General features: G+C 40.9%; 1 protein-coding gene and 1 pseudogene across 1 annotated transcript; one reads left to right on the top strand and one right to left on the bottom strand.

The window, feature by feature from the left end:
* The window catches only part of LOC100619583 (ubiquitin domain-containing protein UBFD1-like), a 31,477-nt pseudogene extending 26,232 nt beyond the window's left edge, over window positions 1-5,245 (bottom strand).
* A 491-nt stretch (window positions 5,246-5,736) lies between these two features.
* LOC130458985 (olfactory receptor 52K1-like) lies at window positions 5,737-11,302 on the top strand. Its single transcript, XM_056826142.1, has 2 exons — window positions 5,737-6,677; window positions 11,188-11,302. The coding sequence occupies exons 1-2, from the start codon at window positions 5,764-5,766 to the stop codon at window positions 11,300-11,302; spliced, it is 1,029 nt and encodes a 342-aa protein (XP_056682120.1). The 5' UTR covers window positions 5,737-5,763.
* Window positions 11,303-14,475: the final 3,173 nt, after the last annotated feature.

Here is a 14,475-nt window from a genome sequence, read left to right as displayed (position 1 = left end):
ATGCAGGAAGAGTATCCCAGAATGGCTTAGTCCCAAGAGGGGCAGGGAGAGGTAACCAGCAACAAATTCAGCTATAGCCCTAGTTCCTCTTAAGTGTAAACCCTAAAAAGTGACAGCCAGGTTCCGGGCATGTTTTGGGTCAATAAGTTCCCATATGATGCTTCTTCTTTTTCTTTCTTTCTTCCTTTTTTCTTTCTTTCCTCCTCTTTCTTTCTTTCTTTCCTTCCTTCCTTCTTTCTTTCTTTTTCTTTTCTTTCCTTCCTTCCTTTCTTTTTTCTTTCTTTTTTAAAAAGAGCAATTCAGAGGATTCATTAACTCAAAACAAATACATGTAGTTAGACATAAAAGCAAGGTAATTTGTAGGAAAAATCCTTTTTTCTCCTTCTTCCCATACACATAGTAGCATACTCTCAAATTCCCACTCTACTTGTGAGAAAGGAGAATTTATTACATAGAAAAAATAACTCATCCAAGGCTATACTCCATCTAGGACAATATTCTGCCTCAGAAACAATTGATTGCTGCTTCTGAGATGAGAGACCAGAATTTAGAAGAAAAGTGAAAGTAGGAGATTCTGATCTGATCTGAAAGTCATCTATACAGAGATGATGATTAAAACCAGGGCAGTTGATGAGATTACCAAGTAAAATAAGTATAAAGGGAGGAAAAAAGAACCCAGGACAGAGACTTGGGAACCCCCTAAGATCAGTGGACGTGATCTGGGTGATGGTCTACCAAAGGGGACCAAAAAAGAGTAGGCGTATAGATAGGAGAACCAGGATTTGTCATGAAAGCCAAAAAAGGAGAAAATATGAAGGAGAATTCCATTCTGCCAAGGGGAATTCATTAAAGGCATTTTCAATTCCCCACAACCCTACTCTGAATACTGAATATACTACTTTTCTGTCATGAATTCATCCCTAGGAAATGCAGTTAGTTGATCTGGGGTATATGGAGAATATAGGAGGTGAATGATTGAATTAGTACTAGAACCAAGTACCAAAATGCAATGATGGATAGGTAATTAGTGAGCTGGTGCAAAAGATCAAAAATTTTATAGGCTCTGAGAGCTAGAACCTTAAAGAACATCTGGTGTAATCTACTCTTAGCAGCCTCCTTTAGGGGGTTTATCTAGACTCTGCTTTCCTATCCTGAATCCAGAGAACAAAGTAGCATGGGGTAGTGAAAGAGCCCCAAGTTTGGAGTCAGAGAACCTCAGCTCTGGTCCTAACTCTGTTATTTATGAAATATGCAATATTGAGTAAATTCCTTTCCTTCTCCAGTTCTAAGCTTCATAATGTGTAAAATGAAAGACATTTCCTAGCTGTATGACCTGGACAAGTTGCTTCACCCTATTTGCCTCAGTTTCTTCATCTGCAAAATGAGCCTGAGAGGGAAATAAAAAACTATTCTAGTATCTTTGCCAAGAAAATCCCAAATGGGTTCAAAAAGAGTTGGAGATGACTGAAAAATGACTGAACAACAAACACGAGTTGTTCTAGTTGGTCTCTAAGGAGCCTTCTATCTCTAAACCTCCAAAGATTCTACGATATAAGACGTGATCTCCTCCCCCCAAGGATGCTAACCCAGAGAATAAACAGGACCTGGTCCAGATGCAGAGGTCTTACTCTGGGACACTCCCCAAGAGAATGCAGCTGACTGGCTGAGTCAGAGCCACAATTGAGCCCTGGGGGAGTCCTCAGGGAAGCTCAGGAAGATTTAACCTTCACATGGGGAGCACAGTTCAAGTTCTCAGCTCCTGTGTGTCCTGGTGAGTAACAGACCTATGACTGGTGGTGTCTGGAGCTAGGGGAGGGGGTGGGTGCCAGCAGGAGGAATGGTTTTCCATCTTTGCATCTCCAGCTCTCAATTAAAAAAAAAAATCTTGTACACAATAGATGTTTGACAAGTGTTTGTTGCTTTGAAATTAATCTAGTACAAAAAACAGCATGACTTAGAGGAAAGAACACAAGCTCTTGAGTCAGAGAACATGAGTTTAAATCCCATTCTTCCCTGGGCCTCAGTTTCCTCATCTACTGAATAAGGGAGTTGCACCAAATGAACCCTGAGGACTCTTTCAGTTCCATATTCTGATGAGATAAACTGAATCCTATGCCACCAAAGTCTCTCTGAATGGACTTCCCTTGCAAACAGTGTATCACTGAGATAGAAGGGCCAGACCCACCTCAGAGATCTTGCACATACCTATCCCTAATTACCTGATCACCCCAAAGGCACTAAGTTCTAATTCTACACAAAATCACAAACTTTCAGCCCAGGAATGGCCCTAAGAAGGCCCTGAACTCAAACCATGCTGAACAAGAATCCTCTCTCCAGTATTCTCTGCTCAATAGTCTCTCCAGGCAGCCTCTGCTTGAAGACCCCTGTTGAGGGGAAAATTGGCTACTTCCTGAGGAATCCAGTTCCCCTATGGATCACTATCATCGCTATGAGATTTTCTCTTACATTTGAGTAAAAATTCTTCACCCTGCAATTTCCCCATAATACTCTTACTTCTGGCTTCTGGGACAAATTGAGTAAGGGCAGAGGAGGACAGATAAGAAGAGAAGGGGTGGGAAGGATCCTGGTTGCTTTCCCAGCTGCAAAAGTCCCAAATTTTCTGCCAGTGCCACCACCTGAAAGTCTGATGGGCACAGTAGCTCCAGCCTCCCTGGGCAGCTATCCCTCCTTTCTCAGCCTGTCTGTCCTAAGGCTGGGGTTTAGGGAGAACCCATCCTCTTCCTCTTTAAGACTTGGGGGGCTCCTAGTTTTAATGGCTCATTCTCATGCCTGATAGGGGAAACAAAGATCAGCGTCCTCATGCTGTAGGTGGATGGGGAGAGCTGTGAGAGCCTGAGGTTTGCTATAGGACTCACACTGAGTTCCAACTCATCATACCCCGATTACTTCCCAGGAGGCCTCAAGGGTTCATCTATGGTTCATCTATGGCTGTGCCCATGGGGGCATCTGTGTCTACACAGGCTTCTGGATTGGTCTCTTTCTCTCTGTGTGTTTCTCCATATGTACCACTCTGTGTGTGTCTATGAATAAGTATATACGTGTGTGTGAAAATATATACGTCTCTGCTTGTGCTTCGGTCACTGTGTTCACCTGTGTATGTGTGTATCTGCTTGAGACACAACTGGATTGTGAGTGGGTTTATGTGTGTATGACTGAATGTCTCTGTGACAGAATTGGAAACCTATATGGTCAGATGGAAAATGGGCTGACGAGGGTCTTGCCTACAAATTCACAGACACAGAAAAAAAAATTACTTCCTATGAATTAAAGCATTGAAAGTCTCTGTTCTATACACTTACTGACCTGAAGGGTCCTCAGTGACGCTAACTCTGGACAACAGTTAGCTTATCTATAAAATTAAATGGTGTGATAAGATTTCTTCCACATCTCCATCCAGGTTCTCACATATTTACTTAGCCAACATCAGCTCTCTGGTACTCCATAGTTTTCTTTCTTAAATCCAAAGGAGGTATTATATGATTTTTCCAGTTAAATTGTAATAATTTGGTTGAATTGATCCCTGAACTATCACTAACACCTTAGAAAAGAGGGGGAAAGCCAGAAAAGTTGGATCCCCTCAACCAAACATGGAAACATAAAAAGATACAATCCCCTCTGGTAGAGAAATGTAAGGAGGGAGGGATGATTAGTCAATCAACACACATTTATTAATCCCTGACAATGTCCCAGGCACTATGCTAAGCTCTGTGGATACAAGAACAGCAAAAACATGATCTTTGCTTTCAAAGAGCTCACAGCCTAACAGGGAGATGTCATGGAAATAGCTGTACAAGCAAGATACATACTCCACAAAAGGAAGGTCATCTCTGATGCCAGGCAGGAGGAGGCAGGGGAGGGGAGGCAAGGAGACAGAGCAGGGAAGGCATCCTACAGAAGGTGGGATTGAACCTGCATCTTAATGGAGGGCATGGAAAGCAGGAAGCAGAGGAGAGAGCATCCCAGACATGGGAGACAACCAATAAAAAGGCAGAGTTCAAAGACAGAGTGTAGTGTATTCCCAACCACAAGTAGACCAGTGTCACTAGATCATGGAGAACGTGGAGGAGAGTGAGGTGTAAGAGGCCTGGAAGGCAGAAATGGGGCAAATAGTGAAGAATTTTCAGTGCCAAATACAGAATATTATTGTTGATCCTAGGAGTTGTTGTTCAGTCATACCCAAGTCTTCCTGGCCCCATTTTTGGTGGACACTTCTTAGCTGTATCACTCTGGATAAGTCACTTAGTCCCAATTGCCTAGCCCTTATTGCTCTTCTGTCTTGGAACCAATAACTTAGTGTTGATTTGAAAACAAAACATAAGGGTTGTTTAAAAAAAAAAAAAAGATAAAATAACTTCAGCTGACTCCAATCTAGGACACCAAGAACCCAAAGGAAGGTAAAAATAAAGAAAATCAAAGGAAATCTTAAGAAAGGAGAAATTTAGGGGTGAAAGATTATAAATTTAGTCTTGAACATCTAATTGTAGATGCCCAAGAGGTAGCTGAAGATGTGAGACTGCAGCCCAGGAAAGAGATTAGGGCTGGAGATAGGAACAAATGGTGTTCAGACACCAACCAAAAAAGGAACAAAATCATAGGACTGAAGGTCTAAATTAGAAAGGTATATCTGTTCCATCATTTATTTTATAGATGAAGCACAGAGACCCACAGAGGTGAAGTAACTTGCTCAAAGCCACACAGGCAAGAGGCAAAGTTGAAATTTAAAACAATACAGCTTCCTCCTTTTTTTAAAGCTTTATCTTCTCTCTTGGAATCAATACTGTGTATTGGCTCCAAGCAGAAGAGCAGTTAAGGGCTAGGCAATGGGGGTCAAGTGACTTGCCCAGTATCACAGAGAAGGAAGTATCTTAAGTGAGATTTTAACCTAGAACCTCCCATCTCTAGGTCTGGCTCTCAATCATTTAAGCTACTAGCTGCCCCCCATTCTTCTGAACTTTTGCAATAGCTTTCTAATTTGTCTTCATGCTTCAATTTTCTCCCCTTCTCTGATCCATTCTCCACAAGTTGGCAAAGAGATTTCCCTAAAGAATGGTTCTGACCATATCATTTCCCAGCTCAAGAAGATCTAATGATCCTCTACTAAAATCAAACAAAAACTCCTCTCTTTAGCACTTTAAGCCCTTCTCAAACTTGATCCCAGTTTATCTTTCCAGGCTGATAGACATTTCTCCCCTGTGCATACTCTATGATCCAGACAAACCGGCATTATTGGTATTCCTCTCACTTGGCATTCCATCTTCCATCTTGCTTCTCTTCACAAGCTATCCATTATGCCTAGGATGCAATACCTCTTCTCTCTGCCTCTTGGATACCTAGTTACTTATAAAGCTTAGATCAAATTTCTCCTCCTCTACTAGAGACTCCCTCCAAAAATTATCTTTTATTTCCTTTGTATATTATTTTCCACTTATTTTTATGTGTACATGTTATCTTCCCCAAGAGACTGTAAGCTCCTTGAGGACAGGGACAGTTTCATTTTTGTCTTTATATCCTTAGCACTGAGGCCAGTGCCTGGCACCTGGTGATTGATTGATTGGTTGATCAATGTCCATTCAGACAGATTTATCGATGGATAGACAACAGTCATTTTATCAAGATATATCTTATTACATTTTGTCCAATACTGTTTGTTTCTTGCATTCACCTCCAGGAATATCAGATAAAGAAGCGTGGGGACTTCATCTCTTCCCTCACCCCAGAGCTTTCTGGTCAGTCCTAGCAAGAATGTCAGGATGGAATGTGACCTTCAACATCTCTTATACCACCTTCTTCTTATTGGGCTTCCCAGGACTCAGGGAATCACGGTCCCTTCTGATCCTGCCATTTTCCTGCCTCTACATGGTGATCCTCTCAGCCAATGGCCTAATCATCTATATTGTGACCACCCAGAGGAGCCTGCACCAACCCATGTATATACTCATTAGTCTACTCCTGGCTGTTAACATCTGCACGGCCACTACTGTGGTTCCTGTCATGCTCTTCAGTTTCTCCACCCACCTCAATCGCATCTCTTTGACTTGTTGCCTCGTCCAGATGTTCTTCATCTACTGTCTACTTGCTTTTGATTGCAACATCCTTCTGCTCATGGCTCTGGACCGTTACACTGCCATCTGTTACCCATTGCGCTATACAGAAATCATGACAGGCCAGGTGCTAATGGGGCTGGTGGGGGTAGCAGCTATCTGGAGTGTAGGTATTGTGGCCCCTGTTGTGGTTCTGGCCTCAAGAGTCCACTTCTGCCGCTCCAATGTGATCCATCACTTCACCTGTGAGCACATGGCCTTGATGAAGCTGTCCTGTGGAGACATCTCACTAAATAAGACTGTAGGACTTGCCCTTCGTGTCTTCAATAGGATCCTGGACCTGCTTCTTCTGGGAGCCTCCTACACCCGCATCATCCATGCTGCCTTCAGGATCTCCTCAGGGGGTGCTCGCTCAAAGGCTCTTCACACATGTGGATCTCATCTACTTGTCATCTTCACTGTGTATGGCTCTACTTTGTCTTCTTCAATTGTGTATCGTGTGGCTCGAACTGCATCTCAGGATGTACACAACTTAATCAGTGCCTTCTATTTGCTGATCCCCTGCCTTGTCAACCCTGTCATCTATGGGGCAAGAACCAAAGAGATCAGGCAACAGTTAGCAAAGTTGTTCTGAACCACTACCCCATATACCCTGAAATGGACCTTCCAATCTGATGGCAACTGCCATCCATGGGGAGGGTTTAAGGTAGAGAAGAGACTCACAGAGAGTTTTCTGCTTAGGTCTGGCAGAAAACCAGGGTTGAATGACAGGGATTAAAGTTGAAGTCCAGTCAGAAAATATCAAGACTATACTTGAGTTTTCAACTCTTCCTCTAAAATCACATTCACAAAAGCTCAGAGCTAGAAGGTGTCTCACACATCATCTAGTCCCAGATTTTCTTAAACTGGCACTCTCTACAACATCCCCAACAAGTGGTTATCTAGTTTTCACCTGGCCTCCACTCATGAAGGAGAGCTGGCTTCCCTCCAATTTTGTACAATCTTAATTGTTGACAAGTTTTTCCTTATCTCAATCCAAAGGTGATAGTTTGCTGTTCCCCCCCCCCCCCATTATTCCTGTTCTGTCCTGCAGAGCCAAGCTGAACAAGTCTAATTCCTCTTTTTTCCCAACCCTTACCTCCTATTTTAGAATGGATTCCAAGTTATCAGTTCCAAGACAGAAAGTGGTAAAGACTAGTCAATCAAGGTTGAATGACTTGCTCAAGATCTCATAGCTAGGAAGTGTCTGAAGCCAAATTTGAGCCCAGGTCCTCCTGACTCTAAACCTGCCTCTATCCACTGAGCCACCTTGCTGCCCCACAATAGTGATGGAAGCTATTGGGATACTTTAATTAATTTCATGACCAAAATCAATGCTATCAGTTCCTCTAACCTATGCTTGTCTGAACTAGTCTTCTCACCATCCTGGATACCATCATTTGAATGAGCTGCAGACAGGATGCCTAGGATTGAATATCACTCTCTAGATTTGATTTGCCAGGGGGAGTAAGAAGTGATTGTCACCTCCCTCATTCTACTCTATGCTTCTATTTTTGACTTAAAATCACATTAACTTTTATGCCTGTCATGTCATCTTTTTGTAGTCTACTAAAGCTCCTAGCTTTATTTCCTATGGTCCAATGGAAAGGGCACTCCATTTATACTCAGAAGACCTGGGTTCAAGTCCTTGATCTGTTAGTTACTTCCTCTGTGGCTCTATGCAAGTTATTTCATCACCCTGTGATTCAGTTTCCTCATTTGTGCAATGAGAAGGTTGAACCAAATGTCTTTCCAGTTTTAAACCAATGATCCCATGAACATAACCAGCAATATCTCCCTCAACCTACATGTACATTTTTTCTTGAGTTCACGTGAAAAAATTTATTCTCATTTGGTTGTACACTATTATAATGAATGAACCTTCCTAGTCTTTTAAGGTCCTTCTAGATCCTGAGTGTGTGATCCAACTTGTAAGCTATCCCTCATTAAGCTCTGTCATCTTTAAATTGATATCCTTGCAAACCATGTCTCCCCCAAGTCAAAGATGAAAATGTTGAACTGAACTGCACAGAACTAAGAACATTTGGATTCTTCACTAAAGACCCTATTCTAGCTTGATATTGGCCCATTAATTATTCCTTTTTTGGTCCAGTCACCCCCCAGTTATGAATATGTCTAACTTCACCATAATCTAGTTCATATAATTCACATAACTTGTCCATCAGAGGTTCTGGACCCATCCACACTTCAGGGAATTCCCAAGCACCAATCATTGTGTCATTTTATTCCCAGGAATTTTCCTTTCTCCAGAGGCTCAGAAAATGCTAATACAGATAAAAGATATAAAACCAAGTTTGACAATTATCTGTTCTTCAGGGTTTCCTTAAATAAATATTGCTACATTGGAAAATACTAGGACTCAGAGCCTGAAACATAGTTTCCCAAAGTCCTTGCTCTGGCACCTACCTGTCTTCAAATAAACTTTCCTCTTGCATATGGGCTTCATTCCCATACTCTTGACTCATCAACACATCATTGAGACTCCAAGCTTCTGGACATTCCTTCACTATCCATCTCCTATACATAGCATCGCCCTTTTTAAATGACTCCCATCCATGCAAAGTCACAAAGCACCATAGCAATATAGTACAATACTATATGTGGACTCTGAGGATGGGGGTTGAAACTTTGGCTCTGCCCCTTACTGTGTGATCTTGAGCAAGTCACTTAATCTCCCTGGGTCAGTTTCATCCATGTAAAATGAAAGGATTAGATTAGATGATGTCTAAGATCCCTTCCAGCTTTAAATCCTTAAGTCTTTGACTTTCACTCCATAAACCCACATGCCCCAAGAGTATCCTCTACAACAACACCAGCATCAAAGGTATGTCTTGACAGTCCTTAAGTAAACTCAGGAAATAATTAAAGGCACAAAGCACCTTGTTCTCATAAGGATAGCATAAGAAACTTTGTCAAATGCCTTGCTGAAATTCAGTTATATAATTTCTGGAGCATTCCTCCGATTGCACCATCTGGTTAGCCTTTCAACAAGAAGAAATGAGATTAGACTGGCATAGCTTTTCTTTTATGAATCTAGAATGGCTCTGACTGATGGATGCTTCCCTTTCTAAATAGTCACAAACCATCCCTTTAAAAATGTATTCTAAAGTTTGGCAAACATTTCCAGTCTAGTGTATTAGTCTATATTTTGCAGATCCATCACTTTTCTTTTTCTTTTGACAATCAGGACATTCATCTATCTTCACTGTTGCAACAGATCCCTTGCGCTCCCTGATGTTTACATCATTGACTGATTCAACCATCATATCCCCAAATTCCACTAATAACCAGGAATATAACACACCAGGGTCTGTTGTCTTGAACTCACTGAGAACAATTAGATCTTGCTCACCATTTCTTCATGTGGCTTGTATGATGCAATGAAAAACCAACTACATGATGTGGAATTAAAAGACCAGAATTCAAATCCTGGTTCTATCACTGACTGCTACTGTGTGATCTCACACAAATTTTTTAACCTCTCTGAAACTGTGTTTCCTCCTATATAAAATATGGTATTTAAATTAGATGACCTCTGGGGTTCTTTGTAGTGCTAAATCTATAAGCCATTGAAATCTCTTTAAAGCACTTGTAAGATCTACCATATTTGAATATCATTTTCTGATAGAGACAACAGAAGCAAATTAGATTTAAGCATGTCTGCCTTCCCCCTAACAGCTACTATCATTGTATTATATCATTGCTGATTAGGAATCCTAGCCATCCTCTGCTCTACCATGTGCTCCCTGCATAGCTAAAAGAACTCTTTCCTCTGTCCTTAGCAGGTATCCATTCTCTGAGTTTGTAGAAATCTACCCCAAGAAAAATCTAGAGCACGTTAAGTTATTTCTTAGTTTACTTTTCTTCTTTTTCAAGAATTCCAAGATATAGCCTTTTTTACAAGGGTCCCATCATTTCTCCCTCATAAACCACTTCCTCCTTGATGGTTCAGATTAAGTCCAGTTCATTTTCCTGCCCTCCTCCATACTTCAAAGGATTAAGACATCATTAAAGTATGCTTTTTTTCTTAATTAGGCACCTAAATGTTAGTATGGAAGAATTAGTGAATATTAACATTGTCATTTGAATAAAGTGATCTTTCTAGAAAAGCATAATTGACTTGATCAAATATTCTAACCTCATTTTAGCTGTCCATGCACAAAGAAAATGAAATGCTGGAATATAAAGTCCCTGAGGATAGAATCTATGCCAGATTTAAACTTTCTACCCCAAACACCCCACTGCTCCATGACTAGCCAGTACTTAACACACAGTAGGCATCTAAATGTATAAATGCTTATTGAATAGATTCAGAAGATACCTGAGTTAAAGGCATAAAGTCTAGATTATAACAGCAAGTCACAATACTGTCAGTCTTGCAAATCTTAGCCTGTAGACCTCATACATCTTACTCTATGAGAGAGCATGGACTTTATAGAAACTGAGATTTTAATCAATCAATCACAATGCATTCATTGAGCACCTATTATATCCCAAACATATACAGAGATAGCTGGTGGCTCAATGGATAAAACTTTGGTCTTGGATTCAGGAAGACCTGAGTTCAGATGGTGCCTCAGACATGTCCTAGCTGTGTCACCCTGAATAAATCACTTAATTTCTGATTTCCTGACAAAACAATCCAGTGGCTCTACTAGAAAAATAAATGACAAGCCATTCCAGTGTCCTTGCCAAGAGAGCCACAAGGGAAGTTTTCATCCATGGGGTCTCTAAGAGTTAGATGTGACTGAATAATAAAAATATTCCAGGTACTAGAGTAGGCTAAGGATAGAAATATAAAGAATGGAACACTTCCTGCTCACAATGAGCTTACATTCTGATGGTAGAAACAGTGACTAAAATGTAGAGAACACAAATGGAAATTTAATACATTTTTGTACAAATCCTCTACTATATATAAAGTTGTTGTAGTAGTTAGGGAAGGTTGTCTGGGAACGAAAGTACCAGTATTGGGGGAAAGCAGGAACATCCTCCTGCAGAAGATTATATCCAAGCTGCATCTTAAAGGAAGAAATGTCAAGGTAAGGAAACGCTACATTCCAAGCATGGAAAAGAGCCTTTGCAAAGGCGTGGAGACAGGAGGTGAAGTGTCACAAATGAGGAACAGAGACCAGTTTGGCTATGTTCTGGAATGTGGGAGGAGAAGTAACATTCAGTGAGGCTAGAAAAACATGTAGGACCACATTGGGTAGGGTTGTAAAAGCTAAACAGAAAAAGTTATGCTTATTTCAAGAAGTAGTAGGAAGCCACTGGAGTTGGTTGAGTAGGAAAGTCATATGGTCAGACCTGCCCTTAATGAAAATTACCTTGATAGTAGTGGGGAGGGACAGCTAGGTAGAACAGTGGATAGCATACTGGACTTGGAATCAGGAAGGCCCAAGTTCAAATATGACCTAGGATACTTTCTAGCTGTATGACCCTGAGAAAAAAATTTAACACTTTTTTTGCTTAAGTTCTTCAACTGTAAAAAGGGACACACTGGAGAAGGAAATGGCAAATGACTCCAGTATCTTTGCCAAGAAAATCCCGTGGACAAGTCCTGGTGATAATGAAGAACTGCACACAACTGAAGAACTGAACAAAATCCATAAAAGTATAGAGAAGAATGGACAGGAGTGGTAAGAGACTTGAATGGGGAAAAGTAATTAGGAAAGAATGGGGACAGGAAGTGGAGTATCAACTGCAACAATCAAGGTGAGCTTCCATAAGGGCTTGAACTAAAATGGTAACTGTTCAAGTGGAAAGAAGTGATCTGATGTGAAAGATGTTGTGAAGTTAGAAACTATAGGATTTGCCAACTGATTAGGTTGTGGGATAAAGGAGAATGAGAAGTCAAGCATATTCTGGAAGTTATGAACCTGGAATATTGGGAAAGTGGTTGTGCCTTTGAGAGAAATGGCAGAATCTGGAAGGAGGGAAGGCTTAGGGAAAGATAACAAGTTCAGGTTCAACTGTGGTGAGTTTCTGATGTCACTAGGACATTGTTTGAAATGTGCATTGGACAAATACACAGAAAAACTCAAGAAAGAGACAGAGATTGACTATATGGCTACAGATATAGTGATATAAACATGTATGCATATATGTATGTATATATGTGTGCAGATGACATACATGCATATGTATATAAATATATATGTTGTTATCCAGCATGTAATGAGCCCTTCCTGACTTCATTTAGGGTTTTCTTGGGAAAAGATACTGGAGTGATTTGCCATTTTCTTCTTCAACTCATTCTACAAATGAGGAAACTAAAGCAAACTTGCCCAGGGTAAGTGTTTGAGGTCCAATTTGTACTCAGGAAAATGAATCTTTTTCCACCTTTAGGTCCAGCACACTATCCACTACCACGCACTGTTTGTGTGTGTGTGTTTGTGTGTGTGTGAGTGTGTGTGTGTGTGTGTGTGTGTGGTATGTGTGTATCAACTGCATGGTTCTGATTCCATGGGCACTGATGAGTTAAGGGAGAGAGAAAATATATAGAGAAAAAATGAAGATGGTGTGGGAACAAGCCTTAGTGAATACCCACAGGTAAGGGGCATGATGGTGAGAATGAGTCATCAAAGAAGACTAAGAAGGAGTGGTCAAACAGGTAGAAGAAGAGCCAAAGGAGAGTAGGATAATGGAAACTGGAAGAGGTGAGAGTATCCAAGAGAAAGGAGTGAGCAACAGTACCAAACACAGGAGACAGTCTGAGAAAGATAAAGACTAAGAAAAAATCATCAGATTGACAATTGAGAGATTGTTGGTAATGTTGGAGAGAGAAAGTTCAGTGCAGTGATTAGGCTGGGAGCCAAACTGCAAAAGGTCAGAGTGAGAAAAGTAGATGCAGCTAGTGTAGACCATTTTTACAAGCATTTTGGTCAAGAAAGGGATGGAAGAAATAACATGATGCCTTGAGAGAATGGAAGTATCTTGTCAAAGTTTTTGAAGATGAGGGAGACTTGAGCATGTATGAAGGCAATAGGGAATGAACCAGTTGATAGGGAAAGGTAGAAGATTCAAGAAAAGTGGGATGATTGAGGACAAAATCTGCTAGAGAATATTGGAGGGAATAAGATCAATTGTACATGTGGAGGGATTGGTTTCAGCAAGGAGAAGGGTCACCTCTTGCTCAGAGATTGAGGGAAAGGAGGAGAGAATGTGAGATGATGTCAAAAGGTTTTGAAGTGAGAATGGGAAAGGAGGCAGCTCATGCTGAATGACATCAATTTTTTTTTTGCAGAGTATAGGAAAACTTCCTGAGCTGAGAGAGAAAGGAGAGGAGGGCATGAGGAGTACTTTGAGGAGAGAAGATACGGTTTAGAGTAGATTCTATGAGAAGTAAGATAGAGAATCAAGTAAGGAGAAATACTGACTGCCCTGGTGAACGAGAGCCCAAGTGAGGTTGGAGATCTTTAATTTGCAATGTCCTCAGTCAGCATAGTTGTGAGATTTCCTCCAGCTGTTCAGACCATGAATAGATGTGGAAAAGGTGGATAAAAATAAGCAAACATTGAAGTTTGGCAAAATCAGTGATAGGAGCAGAGGGCAAGTTCTACCATGTCAATCAAGTCAACATTCATTAAACTCCAGTGGCTCCATATGATCTTCAGGATCAAATTCAAAATCCTCTGTTTGGCTTTCAAAGCCTTTCACAACCAGCTGTTGTTCAAAACCAATCTTCTTACACCTTACTCCCTGTCAAGTATGCTTCCACCAAACAATGCTGATTTCTTTGCTGTTCCACAAACAAGTCACTCCATCTCTCAGCTCTGGGCATTTCCCCCCCTACTGTTGGAAGTCCTTCCTCCTCATCTCCGCCTTCTGGTTTCCCTGACTTCTTTCAAATCCCAGGAAACCTTTTTCAATCTCTATTAATTCTAGCACTTACCACTTTTTATTATTTCTGATTTGTCCTGCATTTGGTTTATTTGTACATGTTTTCTTGGCTGTTCTCTTCTGTATTAGATTGGGAACTCCTAGGGACTAGAGACTGTCTTGTTTTGTTTTGTTTTTTACTATCCCCAACACTTAGAACAATGCCAGGCACTTAGCAAGCACTAAATAAAAACTTACTGACTGACTAACTGAGGCAAGGGATTCAAGAACAAAGGCTAGTATAGAGACTATTGAGTTAAGTTGCAGAAAGAGAAAAGTCAAATCAGTCTGCTCCAGAGAAAGTCCTGAGGGGTAGAAGAATTAGGGGGTCTTAATTAGGGCAAAGAATATGTGCAAGAAGAATGAAGCATCTAGAGAGGAAAGATGATAGCAGATAATGTCAAAGTTTCTAAGTAGGGAAGTGGAACACATAGATGATGACAAGATGTAGTATGTGACCATTTCTGTGTAG

The sequence above is a fragment of the Monodelphis domestica genome, chromosome 4 (genome assembly GCF_027887165.1).
Source record: "Monodelphis domestica isolate mMonDom1 chromosome 4, mMonDom1.pri, whole genome shotgun sequence".
Classification (NCBI taxonomy): Eukaryota; Metazoa; Chordata; class Mammalia; order Didelphimorphia; family Didelphidae; genus Monodelphis; species Monodelphis domestica.
Note: the sequence above shows the minus strand (reverse complement) of the source record. Positions and strands in the feature narration are given on the sequence as shown.

Coding starts and splice junctions, on each gene's coding strand:
- LOC130458985 (XM_056826142.1), top strand. CDS start 5,764: ATGTCAGGATGGAATGTGACCTTCAACATCTCTTATACCACCTTCTTC. Junction 6,678..11,187: donor ACCAAAGAGATCAGGCAACA/GTTAGCAAAGTT, acceptor CTACATTCCAAG/CATGGAAAAGAGCCTTTGCA.